The sequence below is a fragment of the Tubulanus polymorphus genome, chromosome 5, assembly GCF_964204645.1.
Source record: "Tubulanus polymorphus chromosome 5, tnTubPoly1.2, whole genome shotgun sequence".
In the NCBI taxonomy this organism is placed as follows: Eukaryota; Metazoa; Nemertea; class Palaeonemertea; order Tubulaniformes; family Tubulanidae; genus Tubulanus; species Tubulanus polymorphus.
In genome coordinates, this window is record NC_134029.1 from 19762048 (window position 1) to 19778240 (window position 16193).

General features: G+C 37.2%; 2 protein-coding genes across 3 annotated transcripts; one reads left to right on the forward strand and one right to left on the reverse strand.

The window, feature by feature from the left end:
- Positions 1-135: 135 nt before the first annotated feature.
- LOC141905912 (nuclear receptor 2C2-associated protein-like) lies at positions 136-2661 on the forward strand. Of its 2 annotated transcripts, XM_074795015.1 has the most exons (5): positions 136-286; positions 701-791; positions 1255-1431; positions 1802-1917; positions 2423-2661. In XM_074795015.1, exons 1-4 carry the CDS (start codon positions 261-263, stop codon positions 1913-1915), a joined length of 408 nt encoding a protein of 135 aa, XP_074651116.1. In that variant the 5' UTR covers positions 136-260; the 3' UTR covers positions 1916-1917; positions 2423-2661. The 2 variants fall into 2 exon arrangements, with proteins under 2 accessions (XP_074651116.1, XP_074651115.1); XM_074795014.1 differs by having other exon boundaries at positions 1802-2661.
- A 1456-nt stretch (positions 2662-4117) lies between these two features.
- On the reverse strand, positions 4118-15557 carry LOC141906296 (P protein-like). The gene is made up of 19 exons (XM_074795543.1): positions 15391-15557; positions 13768-13969; positions 13555-13627; positions 10380-10516; positions 9815-9894; positions 9587-9740; positions 8741-8812; positions 8522-8644; positions 8179-8303; positions 7925-8063; positions 7276-7411; positions 7031-7175; positions 6888-6939; positions 6694-6802; positions 6003-6130; positions 5191-5355; positions 4990-5083; positions 4813-4906; positions 4118-4267 (listed from the first exon to the last, which is right to left on the reverse strand). The coding sequence occupies exons 1-19, from the start codon at positions 15555-15557 to the stop codon at positions 4174-4176; spliced, it is 2289 nt and encodes a 762-aa protein (XP_074651644.1). The 3' UTR covers positions 4118-4173.
- Between the last annotated feature and the right edge of the window lie 636 nt (positions 15558-16193).

A 16193-nucleotide genomic window follows, 5' to 3' on the forward strand; every position in this document is an offset into this window, starting at 1 on the left:
AATAATTAATATGATATTGATAAATCTAAATCATATCTGTCATAATAATGCTAAAACTGGATCCCTCCCGTTAAATACACGGTGATTTTAATTGGAATTTTATCAACCGCAGAATTCTTTTCTCAAGGACGTTGCGCTGAAGTAAATATTTATTTATTGAAGCACCGACCACATGGCTACTGTCCGTGGATGAGTGAACTGTCACGGGACGCTGGTTGATAAAACATTCTGTGACTGGGCCTTGTCGTAAAGTTTTCAAAATGAGATGTGCTGAAGCGATCGTAAAGTAAGTAATGTTTAATATTGATTTTACATACAGGCTTTTTTCACAGCCGGTACAGGCTGACTGACAGGGATAATGGTGTCATCCATCGTCCTCCATCGAATTGTGACAAGTCCCCAGTGGCTTTTTTTGGTTAGGATTATCAATGAGACAATATCAAATTCATTTATTGTAAGATACAGAGAATACCCCTCCACCCAGTCCTAGTCAGTGAGTACGGTACCGGTATACTGTATTTGGGACTGGTCTTGATCTTCATCTTGATGTATTACTGTGCCTATGTGTTGATTTATATTTCGGTGACACAGAGGCTGAGCTCACAGGTTTTGTGGTAGTGGTACTACTTGCTTCAATGACTACAATTTCATGACCTATTTTAGACATGTACCAGGTAATATGCTTTGTGTTTTGTTTTAGAGTAAGTTCCGTGTTGAATAGGGACACGAAACAATTCGGAAAGAAACACTTGTTTGACGGAGATGAAGAAACCTGTTGGAACTCTGATCAGGTACATCTGCTATTCAAACGTTGTTATGTTCCACTATAATCCGGTTTTGGAAACTAGACTAGTACGGTATAGGCCTTGAATCTGCTCCTGAAATGAAAGCAGTGATCACACGGAGATGGTTTGGCCCGTGCCTAATTAGAGAGCGCGTTCACACGTAAACCACTCACTTGATACTAAACGATGCGAAGTGATTCACTTCTGAAACCAAGCATTCATAATTTAAACCATGCTAAAATTTGGCTCAGACCTGGTCCCGCGTTTTTGGACTGACCGAACAGGCATGGGCCCATTTGGCACCCGTGTGAACGGTTGTTCCGGGCCAAAAATGCTCGTGTGATCTGTTAAACTGCAGTCAGGTTATTGACTATAAAATAGACAGCTTACCCACAGTAGCTCGAATTTGAAGTTTGGAAGCTTCAAATACGAGCCTGGTGAGTTGACCAATTACTGGTTTTCAATTCAGGGATCTCCACAGTGGATCATGTTGGAATTTGCGGATCCTGTAACAGTGAACGCTGTACACATTCAGTTTCAAGGTGGATTCGTAGGTCGTGAATGTTACGTGGAAACGACCGCTGCCAAAGAACAACCTTTTAAGAATGTGGGCGATTTTTTTCCTGAAGATATCAACAAATTACAGGTACATGACGTAGGCTCCGGGCATATAATCATTGTTCTGCACAAAACCGGTTATTTTTATACGCACCCCTCTTGAAAATCAGCCACTCACCTGTAAAAGGTATCTGCAGCCACACGATCAATTTCAATGTCATCCATCATGTTATATTAAAACTTTCAGCAATAATTGATTTTTTAAGGACCCAACATGACAAATTAGGCTTATTTTTCAATATTTTTTCCAATGGTGCACTTACAAAGATTTTCAACCGCGGAGTTTGTTGGCTACAATGCAGCCCCTCTGAAATCCCAGCTAACGGATAACACAAAATAATCAGTTTGATGATTAGACCTGAACAGTCTCAATACTATATCTAAATTTTTCATTCCAGACTTTTCAACTGCATTCCACCCCGAATGAGAAAGTAAAGCTAGTGAAGATTGTTTTCAAAAACAGCACTGATTTCTTCGGCAGAGTGACCATTTATAAACTCGATCTTACGTAAAGGTAAGGGCACACGAGCGTATTTTTTCGCCCGATCGCGGCAAATTTATAAATCGCCCGAAAAATTTGCTCGTGTGGCCACTCACGGCGACGATTTCGTCGGCCGACTCGATCGCCCGGAGAATCGCCCGTATCAAACATGTATCGCCCGCAAATTCGCTCGTCTGCCCGCACTCAGCAAATTTCGCCGAGCGATCAATTTTTATCAACCAATAGGATGCATTGTTGATATCATGTGATTCCTTAACTCTCTCCCTCTTAGTGCCAGTCGCTGACCGAATTTCGGTTTGATCGCTATGTGTGCCCGCTCGTATCGGGCGTATAATTTCGTCGGCGAATTCGCTGGCGAATTTAATCGTCGCGATCGGGCGAAAAAATACGCTCGTTTGTCCCTAGCTTAAGGTCGTGAACAAGGAGATTTATAAATTCAGTGATATCTCCATCAGCCTGCTGGGAATTCAATTCGTAAATGGAGTCTCTATAAGTACCAGTTTCAATGGATTTTCAGCTTGATTGATGGAAAAACAAAACATTTTTTATCACGAGGAAAACTTAAAGAATTGTTGGTGTCAGATATTCAGATGGTAGAGAGTTGGTCCTTGGGAGTACCGGTAATCGAATTTGTCAAATGATTACTCCGAGTTGGTTCTAGTCAACCATCTGATAAATATAATGATTTCTAGGTAGTTTTAATAGTCATTATGTCAATCATTCATTCACTGGTTAACTTTTAAACAACTGACCTCAGCACCGCAAATTCTGTTGATCAATAATAAATTTCAAAATCATTTCAGTATTCAATTCTATGTTCGATTTTATTTCAATCTCCATATAGCACATGTATTTTCTGTTAGCGTACTTTTAGTCATGGTCTATTAATTTTCTATACCAGTTACCTAAGCCTTAGCGTACATCGGACCACTCCCACCTCCCTGATCGGACAAACAACTGATCATATCAGAGTCTTTTTTAACTGAATTATCCAGTTGCCAGTGAGTGAGTACCCCGCTCATTGAAAATCTAGTAAAAACCAGCAATTTCATGGCTCATGCCAGGCTCTAACGCGTGCATCGACAGCAACTAAAATGTGATCTAGCAAATATTCTTGAGGGCATCCCAAGTCGCATGTCATTTTGCTTCGTTTAAGTCAGTTGTAACCATGTGTTGTTGATTGAAGAGCACGCACATTGGCAGAGATGACCGTAACCAGTTGCTCAAAAGTAGAACTTGGGCAACTGGCTGGAACTGGAGATCGTCGCTTACCTAAGCTAGTAAAATCGACAAATTCAAGCAACTGATTGTATTTATCCAGTTCCTCTCCTCGAAAACCGCCTTGCAACACAGTTGTCTCCAGTTACATTGTCGATCTACGCTAGGCTTAAAATATATACTTGGTATTCCAAATATCAACAAGAAGCAAAAGTCCATTATAATAACATTGTTTTAAAGTAAACATGATCAAAATAAGATTCCCTATTTACAAAATATATCTATATACATGTATTTATTATTCATAATTTCATTGATATTACGCTTATTGTAAACAACTGTCAAAATCTAACCACAATAAAATATACATTCAATCAACAACAATAAAAAGAAACGATATTAATTTCCATGTAGATAAAATAATTTCTTCCTTCTTCGAAAAAGATCACCTGCCTCAAAAACACATTTTATCACAGATTATCAAGAGATCCTAGGGATAATGCATTCATATTGATGGCATCGCAGATTAACAAGTCATTTTCATGCACAACCCAAAACGACTACTATCTTGCCATTGGCATGGGTTTCCATTTTCAAATTGCCATCTAAACACCCCTTCGATTTTTGACGCCAAGTAGAGTGATTGATCACTTGCCCTTTTCAGGCGGGCCAATTGAATTGAAAAGCCTTTATCTAAAAAAAATTAGAAAAGTAATTTTCAAGAATAGTAGCTGAAAAAAGTTGGTGTTAGCTATCGCTCAGTAAGAATAAAATGAACTTCCCAAGTATTTTTCAGATGAGAGAAACATCTATTTCCCAAATATTTCCTAACTCCGAATATTTTGAAAAAATTTTTGCCAATTTCTCTGTACTGTGGGAACCATGATTGTAAATCCAACCTGATTATTCTCATCACTTCACACATCTCATATCATCAGGTTAAACTTCGAAACATAAATAGTTGATTGTCATTTCATTTAGTCTTAAACTCCCACATGTCGCCAACAGTTTTATCGCCACTTATATTCCATTGTTTAGTCCCGAATTCGATCACCAGGAATTCCACGCGATTGGCGTACAATGCACGATTAGTAGGTAGCACATAGCGGTGAACGTGGAGATTAACATCATCGGAAAACCAACCCTACAAACAAAAAATATACATCCAAAAATTACGCATGGCAAAATCTAGCAAAAACAGAAATGAATTCAAAACAAAAGTCCTGTCCTCGTGATTCGGTGGCGATGAGGGGTTTATGAGAATCAGTAAATAGATGTTTGAATGCCAGTGAACTCGAGCCCCAACTTGGGTACCTGTTATCGTTAATTGTAGTAGTTCGTGCCAAAATCAACATTAAGAATAGTAGTCTAGGGGAGCGTCCAAAAATTACGTACCTCTCATTGGGGGAGTGGGGTTACTGAATTTTGGTACTAAGTGGTACATGGGGCAGGGGGGTCAGCAAAAAAGGTACGTCCTTTGAGGGAAGGGTATTAATCAATCTTGGTACATACTTTATGCACCAAACTCAAATGAAAATAGCCGATACTGGTGTTTTATCAGCTTTTAGTGAAAATGAACTAGAAGTTATTCTGAATTTGAGAGAACTTAGATATCTTTATTTTTGGGAGTGGTCGGAGGTCTAGAGTAAAAACGACGATTGTGGAAGTAAATTCAATTCGCTAACTTACTTGAAGAATTGCATGAATGAAAACCCATAACCATGCTGATCGGCTATACCAGCACAAACAACATTCGCTGATGCACCAATTAATGTTCCATTTCCTAAAAGCAAGAGAAATCGTGTTCATAGCAGCCAAACACATACGGTATTGAATGAAGCACCTAAAATTTTAAAGTAGACTCACCTCCGAGGCAAGTTCCAAATGCTAACGCCCAGACTATAGGGTGTAAAGGAAGGTTCAACGCGGTATCTTCGCTGAGCCTAATTAGAACTGGCACCTGAAAGTATAACACCAGTAGCATATTTATTTGAATAATTTTTTTGTTATTCTATGATTAAGAACGAATTTTGAAACCGGCGCAGGATTTTCCGAGAAAATTCGTACCATCGCCGTTGTGAAGGGAATATTGTCTATGAAACTGGAGGCTAGAGCAGCGATCCATAGTATCGATACGATAGCCACTGGTAAGCGAGCATCGGGTCCGAGAAACTTTATCCAGCTCGATAGTTGATCACCGATAAACTCAATCAGTCCAAGTTCTTCCAATACCTGAAATATAGATGAGTTTAGGTTGTTATAAAAGGCCAATGGTTTTAACCAATGATTGTGGCAAGCGAAGATCAGTCATTGACAACTGTGTTGTTTGAAAGAAAGTTTGACCAACTTGAGTATAGCCTTGTTAGGCTTCGAATAAATCCTCGACACATTTTTTTACATTTATGATTGAATATATTTGTGTTTCAAATTAAAGAATCTTGAGTGATACCTGAGCCTAACTCTAAGTTTGAACAGAACAGAACAGACCAAACTTGGGACCGTCAAAATTTTTGCGACTTAAGTGATATCTGAGTTAAGACGTTACTCATTTCATTAGAAATATACCCAGAGGAAGAATGTGCAACTTCTTCTAAAAGTCTTCATGCAAACCACCGATCTTTGGTGGCCAATCATTCACAAATGAGTATTCCTAAAACTATAATTTTGGGAATGTTGGTTTCAGCTAGTTTTCCTAGTTGTTTTTATCCGACTTCAGGCTAGTCTATTGTTAGTTAGTTACCTAATCGTTGGTGGTAAGCTTTTTATAATCGGGTGGGCTTATACCTGTGGTTTGTGAAAATATCCGATCGTGAAACTAAACCACAGTCAGGTTACTGACTAATTAGTCTATTGTATATGTCAGTACGGGAGGAACATACCTTCATTAGAATGAACAGACCAGCAAAAAACATTAAAGTAGCCCATTCTACTTTGTGCAGTAGATTTTCCAAGTCGTTATAGTCCGCAATAACCATTAACATCATAGCACCGAGCACTGCGATCCAACCTGAAATACCATCAATTTAAACATGTACCTCAGCCTGCAACTATACGGTCATCCTTATTACCGAGATGACGTACCCAACTATATGCCTCAACAGCTGCGTTCACACTAGGATTTCAGTACGGTGCTAAGCGTTCACACTTGGAAATTATTCGAGGCCTATTCGCGGCTTATTCAGTTCCGTACTAAAATATGCGGCTTATTAAGCGCGGATCGCGATTCCTCACCGAAAACCCGATCTCAGTACGGAACTGAGCTGGCCGCGTATTTTCTGTAGTGTGAACGCAGATTCGGCGCTTAGCTAGCCGCATATTCACATCCGCAATAGGATAAGATAAGATCACTAACACTAATTACACTCCCCTCTATCGGCACACCAGGTGACTACTATACTGGGCTTACTAAGCGCCAAATTGCTGACTCTACATGTGAACGTAACTGAGTGTGTGAGTATTTTGTTGAATTCGGCACCAGCGAAGTACGGCACCGGTACTTCATAAGCGCCTAAACTAGTGTGAATGCAGCTAATGGTTCACAAGTTGATATAAGGTTTTTCAGAAACTCACCTAAACTTAGGTGAATACTCGGTATGAATGACGTTAAAAAGAACAAAAAGATGACGCAGCTAAGGACAATTCCGGCTTGAATGAGCAGTTTCTTATCGCGAATTCGATACTTTGAAAGATAGTAAGCATCTAATAAATTTTATTAAAAAACGGACACATTTTTTCAGAAATTCATTTCAAAATCATTAAGTCACCTTTTCTGCCATTTCGATCAAGTTTCCGTGGAATTCGCATTCGTTATGTGATCTGAACGGCAAAACATGGATAATTCATTTTAAAAATTGAATATCGAAATAGTTGCGTGAAACATATTTTTGACGGAAGTGTTTTAAGATACCTCGAATTCAGCATTTTCTTTCTCAGTAAATCTTCTAAGCCCACGACTTTTTCCTGAAGCAAAGCTTTCACTATGCTTTCCTCGCGACTGGCTATCACTATTCTCATTGCGCTGCGACGCCAAATTTCGATCTCATGTTTCAATTCTGAAATAATAATCAAAACCGAAACGTGTAAGAAGAATGTGAATAAGATGTCATTGCATTTGTGACTGGATTCTTCAGGGGTTCATTAAAGTCAATGTACCTGAGATATCGGGTGAATCTTTGTTTTCCAGGTCGTTCTTGCGCCGGTACAAAAATCTCATGAACAGATAGCAGACAATCATGATGAATATAACACCGATAACCATGTGAGCTGTGAAATTAGCGACTCCTATCCCCTAAAATTATGAATATAGAATGTTCATGATATGTTAATATCGAATATATTCAAATATACCTATCACATGTAGTGCATTTCATTGATCTCATTGAATTGATCAATACAAGCAGAACTTGAGAAACCCTGCCTCCATTTCATAAAACTTTGGAATTAGTTCCACAGTTGTGTTAGATTTGTATCAATTAATTTTCAACTTCAGTAATCACAGTCAATGACACTAGGGAGCCGCAAGCGCTAGACAAAAACTGGTCCCTCATCATCTAAGGCAAGCTAAGTCTACAGGACTCAGTTCCACAGTTCTGAGTTGAATTTGGCTCAAGAGTTAAAACATTGAAAATGAACTAACTTTAACTCTGAGTTAACTCCAACTCACAACTGTGGAACCGGGCCCTGAACTGGAAATCTATTTCTACTCGCAACAAAAATAGGTAGGTAATTCTTTGGACGAAATGGTTAGACTATTTTTCTGAATGTTTTTATGCATGCAGTGAAATTGTCAATAATTACTCACCTTGCTTCTTAATTCGGTATTTGAGACAATGATGATATTCGGAGGATCCCCGACCGCGGTGGCCGTACCTCCGATGTTCGAAAATACCACCAACCATATCAAAACCTGACGCGGATCCAGATTAAGAACTTCGCTCAATCTGAAAGCGCAAAGCATATTGACGTGTAGGATACACAGGTTGACTGGAAATACGTTAGATAAGACACCGATTGATTTCACAATACGTATTCATAAAATACGTATCTAAAGTTTACCTGATAGTTACTGGAGTCATAAGTAACACAGTCGTTACGTTATCGAGGAATGCGGAAATGATGCCGCCAAACACGCACAGCAACGTAATGAGAGTCCATACATTCCCTCGAGCTAGTCTGTAAGCCTGAAATGAATGAATTATACTATTCTTAACATACTAAAACAGGAATTAACTGATTTTTACATTTAATCATACATTTTACCTGCTTGGTAATCAAACAATTTAAATTTGGTGAAGTGTGCAAATAATTTTCTAAAGTAAATCTTAAGAAATAATTTGCCTATTCCAGACATAAATTTAAGCTAGTACCGTTGTGTATTTCCCCCAAATATAGCACTTACTCTAAAGGCAGCCCAGTCGAAGAAGCCCGATTCACAGAATATAGCAACAAGAATCATCATCCCAAACAGCAGAGTCAATGTCTCAAAATCTATCCAACCAGTTACTTTTTCCAAACTTGGTCGCTGAAAATAAACAGTTACATGTGTGTGGAAACTGAAACAACTATCAACTAAACTTCCTAGGATATAATACGAAAGTCAATTTAATGTTCAATTTACCTCCTCTGTAAACGCTAACATAGCAATAGCAGCCAAAGCACCGATCATCGCTGCCAGAGCTCGATGGACCAACTGAAATACGATGAATCATAAGCCATGCAAAATAAACATGCGACCAAGAGAATTCTGTTAATATAAGGAAGCACTTTTTAGCACTTTTGGTGGGGAAAATAGCACTTTTTAGTGAATTGCTCTCATCTTGGTTCGTCAAATCATAACCATAACCTATGGACGAATGTATCGCGCTTATGTCATCATGCCCTAAGAGTATTGTTACCAAGGAAGTGGTGTGTGCTTGGCTTTTGGTCATTACATCTGAGAGCGGTTACTATCACAATTACAAATGCCGTGACAAAAATTTATCAAAAGGCTTTCAAGTCAACAAGAAGCACTTGCAGCACTTTTTGACATTTGACAAGGATAAATCAGGGCCTTAACAAATTTTCTCCAAAAGGTAGCACCTGCCACAAACCAAGTTAAGCCTTTGTATGTATAGGGGACGCCCTATAAAAGTAAAACATTTAAACATTGCTACTACTTGGCATATTACATCATACCTCTATTCAAATACGATCTATAAAAACGCATGCCCAAGTAGAGCGAGTTTCCTATTTCTAATCAATGATTTACAGTGAGAATTTTCTTATACAAACACGGTTTTTTTCGAAAAACAATTTTTCCCAAAACTGAACCGCGATTCGAAAAACCCTGGCATATATTTGATAGACCTATAATAAGCAATACGAAGTGCATACAAAGGCCCCGAACGTGGCCTTTAAAAAAAAAAGAAATACCCTTCGAAAAAAACCCTGGCACGCACTAGATAAAACGAGCAATATATCATACCTCAAATATGATAAGAATATACACTCCTACAAGTATAACGGCAGCTATGACCACTTGAACATCTTCAGGGGCCCTCTGGCATTGGAGGAGCAATCGAAAAGAGACAACATCTTTCGAAGTTGATGAAATTTGAGCCATTGCCTCCTCTTCATTCCTAGAACGTAAGAAAATAGACGCAATGTTTTTAAAAGTTTTCCAGAAAAAAAAACTGCGCAATTTTTCACTTACATGAATAGAGCAACGTCAAATTTCTTAGTTATGAACTGCGGTTTGGCATGTAGGTCTTTCATTAACGGCAGAATCCACCTCTGTATAGAAAATGAATACATATAAACTAAACAAAAATCTTAGGAAAACAGAATTATGTCCATTACCTCAATTACGCAGGGCCCCTAATCAAAATCCTAGCATAGATACTAATCTATATTTTCATTAAAGACTATTCCAGAAATGATGGCTTTACAGCAATAATGGCTTTGTACGTAAGCGTCCTGGGGACATATCTATTGAAAAAAAAATTTGCGAGGTTAATTCCAAGTTTGTGACTCGGAATCGGAAGTTTTCTCATTTAAATTTTTGGAGGTTTATTCAGTGTTTGTAACTTGTAATAAACTCCAACCTCGAAAATCATATTAACTAAGAAAACTAGTTTATTCCGAGTTACAAACTCGGAATTAACTTCGAAAAGTTTTTCTTATAGATATATCCCCAGGACGCTTCCGTAGCTTTGCATATACCAGCGGTCTATCGATTTAAATTTATTTCATAAGAAGAAGAAAATCTGTTGACATACCTGCGTTGAAATTGACCCGTTTTTATTTGTTATGATAATGGACAGATTTTGAGTTTGCGCCGAAGGAAGTTGGTTCGCGAATGAGCCGACGATTTCCGCTTTGATCGTCGGGAGATTACAATTTGTCAGGTTTTTGTCTGTAACATAAATGCAAATACAAATGGTACATGAATCGATAGAGGATGTAGGTAAAAATACAATAATATTCAGGGTACATAGACATTTTACTATAACTTTTAAACTAGATTTCTTCATAGGGATTTTCAAAAACTATGATAATGTCATTTTTAATGCATGTTGCTTGGTAAAAGTCACAGATTAACCACGGTGAATATTGTGTAAAAATACCACGGAAAATTTGAAATTTTTGAAAACTATTCAAGTTTATCAAGATAAGAATATTGATGTATTTTATAGAATTTGCTTTGAAATCAAATTTGGGGGGATTTTCACCAATGAGAGATTTTTACCAGGGGGATTTTTACCTGTCACCATCGATAAATTATGTATCTGATTATGACGCATGCAAACACAATCATTCAATGACATTCAGTGACATTTTGATAAAAACAAAAATAACTAGAAAACTTCAAACATCTGATCGGTTCTCATTCTCCTGGGACGCTGGAATGCTAAAGGTTGTTTTTCATGAAACTGGTCTAGTGAGTCTGTTTTACTGACAATATCAGGCTCGCGCCAAATTTAGCTGGTGCCTAATTAGAGAGCGCATTCACATGTTAACCACTCACTCGATACTAAACAATGCTCAAACAAAGCGAAGTGGATCATTTCCGGTAACAGTTGCAATTCGAACGCAATCATTTGTTTCATGCTGAAATTTGGCTCGGGTCCGGTCCGACGTTTTAGGTCAGGCCAAATTTGGCCCGGGCCAAACAGGCTGTATGAACAGTTGTTCCGGGTCAAATTTGGCCAGGGCCAAAAATACTCGTGTGATCGCGGCTAATAACTCTGGTAGATCATCCCTTAAAAAAACTTTAAAAAAAACCCACTACAGTCGAATCTCGTTAGTACGATTCGGCTTACAACGAAAACCTCAGTATGCCCGGAATGCTCTCAAGACATTAGGCCTAATGTCTATTTCAACCTGACTTAAGAGCATTCCGGGTGGCCTAGCTCAGTCAGTTTTGGTAGTACATACCTGATAAAAGTCTTATAAGGACCAGAATGCATTGGCAGTCGACCTAAATCATCATTTTTTAATCCATTTGAAACTTCTCTTCATTTAACCCCTTTCAGTGAAGACTTTTTGGATATCCTTCAACACAGTTTCAAATGGATTAAAAAATGATGATTTAGGTCAACTGCCTGTCCTTTCTGGTCCTATTAAGACCTTTATCAGGTATGTACTACCAAAAATCAGCGAGCTAGGCCATCCAGAATGCTCTCAAGTCAGGTTGAAATAGACATTAGTACGGATGGTCCATAAAGAGTTGCCACTTTTATCCATTGTGTGGTAGCGCTGACCACATTTGCAATAAACTTCTTTATGGGCTGTTAGTATGTTAAGGTAACATGGAATTGTTTTTATTAAATGGTTAATACGAAATTCGGTTAGTACAATGATTTTTCATTTTCCCACTGCGTCGTACTAACGTGTCACTTTAACTTTTGATTGAATAAAATCTTGATTTTAAAAACTTTTAAATCTGTAAATAGTGGGTGTTATCTTAATATATTCTCCACGTTTGAGTGTGGCTATTCTACCGAATGCATAGAAATCATTTCATTCTCAAATATTTGAGAAAAGTGGAAATATCAAATTTGTCAAGAATTCTACATATTCATTTAAACATCAATAGATCTATAAGTACGCAGTGATCCTAAAGTAGGAATGTAGGTATAAATGTCCCCGGAAAAAAATGTCCCGGAAAATATGTCCCCGGGAAAAATATGCCATAATGTAGAAAAAATGCCCCAGCCTATCATTACTAATTTAGTTAATTTCCCATCAAAATAACACCAAAGAAAAAACTTGGTAGGCCTAATTGTGTAAATTGCACACTAACCATAAAAAAGAATTCATTGAGTGACCATGAGAATTATAGGCCTAGAATTTCGGCATCAATTAATTTTTCCTATTGAGAACATATGAACTCAAACATGATACGTCAAATTTTAGAAGATTTTAAATTTATAGTACAAATGATTAAATCAAAGTAGAGCCATTATGTGTTATCAAATGTTAAAACTGTAATTAAAAAGTTTGTTCCATGTCCAAGTAATGATAGAATGGGACATTTTTAATGAGAGATAAATTGTAAAAATTCCCCTGCTTTTGAAAAAAAATTCTTTCTCACAATTTCCTGGTACAAGAGAGCACCAGCCTGTCGTGCCATTAACTTTTCAGGGAATCTCATCAATAGTTCGACCGCGCAATAAACTTGATCTAATAGAAAAACTGCACAAATACGTGTTATCTAACATTACATCGTATCTTGTCGGATCGTCCTATCTCGATAGCAAATTCATATTTTTCTATTACTTTTTAACATCTGTTTGGCTACTAATTGATTAAATAGGTGATGTTCAAACACCGGTAAAGTACATGTATAGTAAGTGGCCATGTTCAAACACCGGTAAAGTACATGTATAGTAAGTGGTGATGTTCAAACACCGGTAAAGTACATAGGCCTATATAGTGACGTTATGTTTTAAGTCATGATATACTTATTATTGCACTTTCGAAATCTAGGCGCTAAGAGTGCTGTGCTAAGACTGCTATGAGAATGAGGACCCAAACTTATTTGACTGACCTAAGAGATGAACCCGATAACAAAATGGTCATTCAGTACCGACCACAAATAAGACATTAAAGTGAAGTCCATCATACAAGACCATTTATATATATATATATATTTATAAATATATATATATATATATATATATATATATATATATATATATATATATATATATATATATATATATATATATATATACGTACGTACGTACTTACGTACGTACGTACGTACGTACGTACATACATACATACATACATACATACATACATACATACAGACCACAAAAAAGACACGTTAAAGTGAACTCCATTATACAGGGCCAATCATTAATTACTTAAATATGCTTCTAAAAATGGTCTTTAAGTAAATGTCTCAACTTAACTGTACGAAAGGCTTCGAAGAGTTTTACTTACTAATCGACTTGTTTGCTTTGACGCTATAAAATCCTTCTGACGCTTCATTCGTCGGTGAAATTGCTAGGATCACCTGAAAAAAAAATCGAAAATAAAAACCAGGAAACATTTCATTGCTGAACTCTGTCCTCTTTAAAGACAATAATCATTTCTTTTGTCATTTCATCAAAACTAATATTAGATGATAGAACATTCTCAAAATGTAATACTCACAACAAATACGAAAGTAACAATGGCTATTACTGCGACCTTAATGAGAGGGAAGTATTTAACCAAAAGCCAATGTTTGCTCCAGGAATCGGAGCTACCGCGTTCAGAAGAGGCGCATGAAGAATCTCCGCCACTAATTATACCAGAGCTACCGCGTTCAGAAGAGGCGCATGAAGAATCTCCGCCACTAATTATACCAGACTGGCTGAAAATGTATGAATTACCGTCCAAGTTCTGGTTTATATTCATATTACATAATAGCTACATGCATGTTATATTTATGTATATTTATATGTATATGTATGTATATGTATGTCGATACGCTGTATAATGATCCGTATTATGTCGTTTTTCTTCTCTTCATTTTCATCTTATATTTTTTTTTTCTCTTTTCTAGGGCTGCTTTCTTGTATCAGCTATCTGTTGCTTCAAAGAAGTCCTTCATTGAATGTTATTACATCTTTAATGTATTATTTTCTTATTCATAAATTTTGTAAAAATTTTACTTGAAAATAAATCATATCAATCATATCATATCAATCAATCAATCATGTTGCGTTTTTGTTGAGGCCCTAGAACATCGGATCACTTCTGTTTACTTGTGAAATTCAAATAACATTAAATTAGATATGGTGAGGGCTTTGACCTTACAACTATTCAACGGACCAATTCTTGACCCAGTACTGACTACATACTTTATGTAGAAGACTCCGATGTTTCGGCTCTAACACTATGAGCCATTTTCATAAACCAATCTATTTCCCAAACACAATTAGAGCCCAACGATATACCCTAATGAGTGCGCAACATATCCAGTTATAAATATACCGGTATGTGATACCAAAAAAACTTCCTTTAAACCCATATTGCAATGCCCATGTCAGTTCTAAACATGGCATGGTATGGCATTTGGAATTTGGCATGGCATGAACATTCTAAGTGCCGACGATTCAAATGAATTAGTTATTTTGATGTATTTTGTTATATATCCACACAGTACCTTGAATGACATTTTTGCAAACTTATTTACAAACTGCATGTTCCTTTTTTCTGTGCACCTGGTAAAATATAATTGCCGGTTATGCCGCAACATGCGGCCATCTATTTCGAAACAAAATATTGGTTCGATTACCGATAAACAAAAATTCTATTAAATCTTTTAGAACCGGTACATCACCATAAATTAAGGCCTAAAAAGTTTACATGAAAAATCTGAAAGTAGTAGTAACCCGGGTCGGGTACTGTATGGAGATTAGGTTGAAGTTGAGTGGTGCAGCGGGTAATATCGATTTGTTTTCATCATCACCAGCGCTTCTCAGCTGGCTCATCCAGTGATGATCTTGATAAATGGTACAAGATGTGTGGATGTTAGAATGCTGATATGATTACAAATTTCTGTGCGCAGTCAAATCATTTCCATTTCATTCTTTTAATTACTGACACAAATGCAATCGCCTCTTTTTATCAGCCATAATATATTTCCTATAGTCTCTCAAAGGTTTGAGGCATATCAACTTTGAAACATGAATTTATCAGAATTGTGAAGAGAAAAAAAACAAGAAAAATACCATGCCACGTTTAGAACTTACCCACCCATTATCATCAATCAATGTCACAAGAACTTACTTCCCGCATTCGACAGATCTAAGCAATGGAGTTGCTTCGTGATCGAACGATGTACCATTTTCGATCAACGGGTTCGTAATCCGTCTGCTGTTATTCGCTCCATCTGTCAACAATGGTTGTTTTTGCTGACCTTTCAAAATTATCGGTAATTCAGCCGTGGCCTCCATTTCTATACTTGCCCTCAAATTCACGATTTGCGGACAGACAGCAATGAAACGCTCATCAATCCCTCGGTTAGATTTTTTCTACGTGTGTCAAAGCCGCGCGAATGAATTGAATAACATATAGTTTATAAAATCTATCCCGAAACAAGTTTTGATAAAGGATCAATTACAGGTCAACAGGGCTGTCAATGAATTGGTCAACAAAAGGCTTTTAAAACATCGACTATAAGCTTAGGCCTTTTAAGTGTGTACAGTAACTAGTCATGTGAAGTGAAGTGTGGAAGTTAATAAACATGAATAAATATGATGCGTCATTATTTCAGTCAAACATGCCCGATCATTGCTGTACAATGCCTGCACTATAGCACGATAACCACACTCAAACGTGGTGAACGGCTAATATGATAAAAACCCACTATGTACAATTAAAAGAATTTAAAACCGAGAATTTATTTCTAAAATGAACAAAACACGACGTTTCGATCTCACACTAGAGATCATCTTTTAATTGTACATAGTGAGTTTTATCCTGATGCCTGCACTATTAGCTACAAGGTTTCCAGTGGTGAGGCCAGGGTTAAAGTACTAAGAAGGACTTTTTCGGCAATTTTAGACCGACAAGGGGGGAAATTTTGGACT

Excerpts from the sequence above, each read along its gene's own strand:
- LOC141905912 (XM_074795014.1), top strand. The coding sequence starts at position 261 with ATGAGATGTGCTGAAGCGATCGTAAA. Across the intron at positions 792-1,254 it reads CCTGTTGGAACTCTGATCAG|GGATCTCCACAGTGGATCAT; the intron begins GTACATCTGCTA and ends TTTTCAATTCAG. Across the intron at positions 1,432-1,801 it reads AAGATATCAACAAATTACAG|ACTTTTCAACTGCATTCCAC; the intron begins GTACATGACGTA and ends TTTTCATTCCAG.
- LOC141906296 (XM_074795543.1), bottom strand. The coding sequence starts at position 15,557 with ATGGAGGCCACGGCTGAATTACCGATAATTTTGAAAGGTCAGCAAAAA. Across the intron at positions 13,970-15,390 it reads AGATCTGTCGAATGCGGGAA|CCAGTCTGGTATAATTAGTG; the intron begins GTAAGTTCTTGT and ends ATACATTTTCAG. Across the intron at positions 7,412-7,924 it reads ATACCGAATTAAGAAGCAAG|GGGATAGGAGTCGCTAATTT; the intron begins GTGAGTAATTAT and ends TCATAATTTTAG.